Source organism: Silurus aristotelis (assembly GCF_946808225.1).
Source record: "Silurus aristotelis genome assembly, chromosome: 21".
Taxonomy (NCBI): Eukaryota; Metazoa; Chordata; class Actinopteri; order Siluriformes; family Siluridae; genus Silurus; species Silurus aristotelis.
Window position 1 is genome coordinate 1938075 of NC_139594.1, and position 3148 is coordinate 1941222.

Genomic DNA, 3148 nt, shown 5'->3' on the forward strand with positions numbered 1-3148 from the left:
CTCCCACCTGCTCCTTTTTAGTGTTGTCTATTTAAGTGCCCCTTTTGCCTTGGTTTTTGTTGGTTCATTATATTTGTCTTTATTTTGGTTGGGGGTAGAGTCAGCATGATATTTGTCTGTCTTGATATTTGCATTTAAATCTGGATATGTGTGTGTTTGTTTGTTGTTCTGTTTGGTAAGTGTTTTTTTGTTTTATTTCTTTGTCTGCTGCTTTTCTCGAGTTTTCTCTAGTATCCTGGCTTCTCTTGTCTTCCCTAGACTCCTGGCTTTTCCGTTCCGTTTCTGCCATTCGCTCTAGCGACCCGGGTTCGAGACCCGTTTTTGTATTGTATCGACGGTTTCTATAATTGCGACATGGTAATATTAAGAGGTGGATTAAGTCGGGGGGAGTCCCCAATGAAGGCCCAGGTAGCAAATGCATGACCCACCACACAGAGAGAGAGAATATTACTGTCAGAGTGTAGTGTGAGATACCAGGAGGATGTCCTTGAGGGGCTCTTTGAAAGATCAAATTCTTGGGAGGATGATTCAAGACATCCGGGGTGAAATTGCGGTCAAGTCTTTGTTTCTCCCATGCACAAGCATATATTTTTTAACCCAAGGTCAAGATGGGTTTTTTTAATTTATTTTTTTTATTAGCAAAAATACTACCGTTGCGTTGAATCTACCTTGCTCACTGTATGTTTAAAAAAAAATTTGTCTTTTTAATAAAACATCTACCGATGTTTTTCTTTTTTTTAAACTGCAGAAATGTCTGAAGCACAGAATTTAATAGTATGTCAGTGTTCCATCATTCTGAAAGGATTATTCATGTTTTTATTTTCCAGTGGTGCCATAAAAAATATATTTTACTAAATTATTAAAACCAACCCATGTGTGGTGAGTGAAGTGTCATATAGTCAGATTTCTCCTCTATCTAAAATCTTATACAATTAGCATTTGAGATTGAGTAAGACATTTTTATTCCCAGCTAAAGAACTGCAGAGAATTGTTTGTGCTGAGACATAAATAAATGCTTCTTTGCTGAAGCATACAACTTGAAACCAGACCATGACTAAGTGGTATTGGTACGTGGTGGAGAGTTAAGTGTCGAGATTATTCTAAATGGGGACTAAATGTGTACTGGGATGTTGAAAAAGCACATACCGATTTGTGATTGATCTGATAGATTGTGCCTTAAAACGATAATGAAAACATCCAATGGTTTCCTCACTGCTCTAATACTCATCAGAGTTACATCAAGCACAGAACATGGCTGCTGAATGCAAAGGTTATGTACAGGAAGCAGATTGTTGCATCATATAGACTAGAAGCCTGTAATATACATTATAAAGTTTATTTATAAGAAGAATAAAATTCTGTATAAAATGACAGTAGTCCAAATGCAAGAAGAGTGCAGTGTATACATGTGTGTGTGTGTGTGTTGTGTAGGAGGATGGCAGTCGTAGACACATCATGTCTGTGGTAATGGAGGCAGAGGAAGTGATGGGTTGTTGTTCATATGCGTAATAAGCTGTGCATAAAACCTTGAAGGTCTGGCATTAGCAGTTCAGTAGCACAAAGCTAAGAGTGTGAACATGCTGTACAGTAATCCTGTAAGAGTGTTTCGTGCTGTGAGAAATTAATGATGTAACATGTCTCAGGCTAGAACCTTATTCATTAAACATGCTTTCCGTTTGAAAATTATATGTATGTTTATATACATAGTCTTTTAAACACGCAATTAAGGATGAAACTAAAACCCAAAACTGACAAAGAACACGAGCAAACATGTGGCCAAAGGGTAATCCATGCTTCTTTCGAATATGCTATAATTCTCTTCCACCACGTCTCAGGTTTTGGGGGATGTTTGTTTTACTAATTGCAAGAAAACTTCATTATAAAAAGAAATTCAAAAACGGTCCTAGAATTCACCCTGTTATTTTTTTTATAACGTATTATATGTTGCGTTAAAACCAGAAGAATGAGTCACTAGGAGATGCTTGGATTTGTTGTAAAAAAAAATATATCAAAATGACATTATTTTTCTTTTTTTTAGTCTCAGTGAAGTTGACAAACAGAACAAATCACTAGAAAAATAACATTGCAGAATCTGCTCATAAATAATAATAAAAATAATAATTAAAAAAAACATACATATACAATACTGTTATTGTTTTTGTCAATAAATAAATACATAAATAAATACATACATAAATAAATAAAATTGTGATTTTTTTTGTTTTGTTTTGAAGTAGAGTTTGAAACATGACTGGGACTCGGCCTTTAGTTCACAATATTTGGTCCAGTAGTCAAAATGTAGTAGTAAAAAAAATTGTAAAATAAATAGTAATAGACTTGTTTTTTAGTTGGTCCTCTTCATTAGTTTCTGCCTCACATCCGCACCGATGATGTCCATCCTCATAAGATGAAGCTGCGCCACGTTCCTGATTTGCTCCAAAGCATCTGGGCTGTAGTTCTGCAACGAGAGTAAAATATTTAATGACTATCCAATACACGTTTATCAGTACATATTATAGTTTTGGGACACTCGACTTTTCCATCCATAGTGCATCATTCCCAAACTGTTACTACGAAGTTGGAGACACACAATTATAGAAGACGTCTTTGGATGCATTAAACTTCTCCCTCACTTAAACTAGGAGACCCAAACCTGCTTCAGCATGACAATACTCCTGTGCACAAAGTTCTTACGCTCCATGAAGATCTGCTTTACATGGATTGGATTGGAGAATCTCCTGCTTTTTTTTTTTTTTTCAACCTTAACCCTGTTGAACAGCTTTGGGATAAATTGGAATGCTGACTGCACTCCAGGGCTCCTCATCATACCTACATCAGTACCTCACTTTACTAACACTATGTTATAAGGTCATAAATGTAGGCCTGGTCGGTGTATATCTCCTACTGTACAGTGACTGCAGCTACAGTTTTACAGATACTGTATATACAGATTTAGATTTCGTAGAAGCAAGTCATATTCTGCCAACAATCGTTATGTATGATCATGGCAATAGAGTGATAAAAACTCTTGTGGTGAACATTAGGGGTCACACAAAATAAATATAGAGGGGGCATAGCCTTTTCCGTTAAATCCATAAAAAAACAAGTGTGTGGAAATCCTGTCCACTGTGATGCGCATGATATCAGA

The 3148-nt window shown here is 36.1% G+C and overlaps 1 protein-coding gene across 2 annotated transcripts in view; it reads right to left on the reverse strand.

Moving 5' to 3' along the window:
- Positions 1–1987: 1987 nt before the first annotated feature.
- Positions 1988–3148, reverse strand: part of LOC310716771 (interferon a3-like) — a 4335-nt gene continuing 3174 nt past the window's right edge. Inside the window, exon 6 of one of the 2 annotated variants that reach the window (XM_083524183.1) lies at positions 1988–2458. In XM_083524183.1, coding sequence (XP_083380309.1) covers positions 2345–2458 — 114 coding nt within the window. In that variant the 3' untranslated portion in view covers positions 1988–2344. The remainder of the gene's footprint in view (positions 2459–3148) is intronic. The other variant, XM_083524182.1, reaches the window with a different exon arrangement.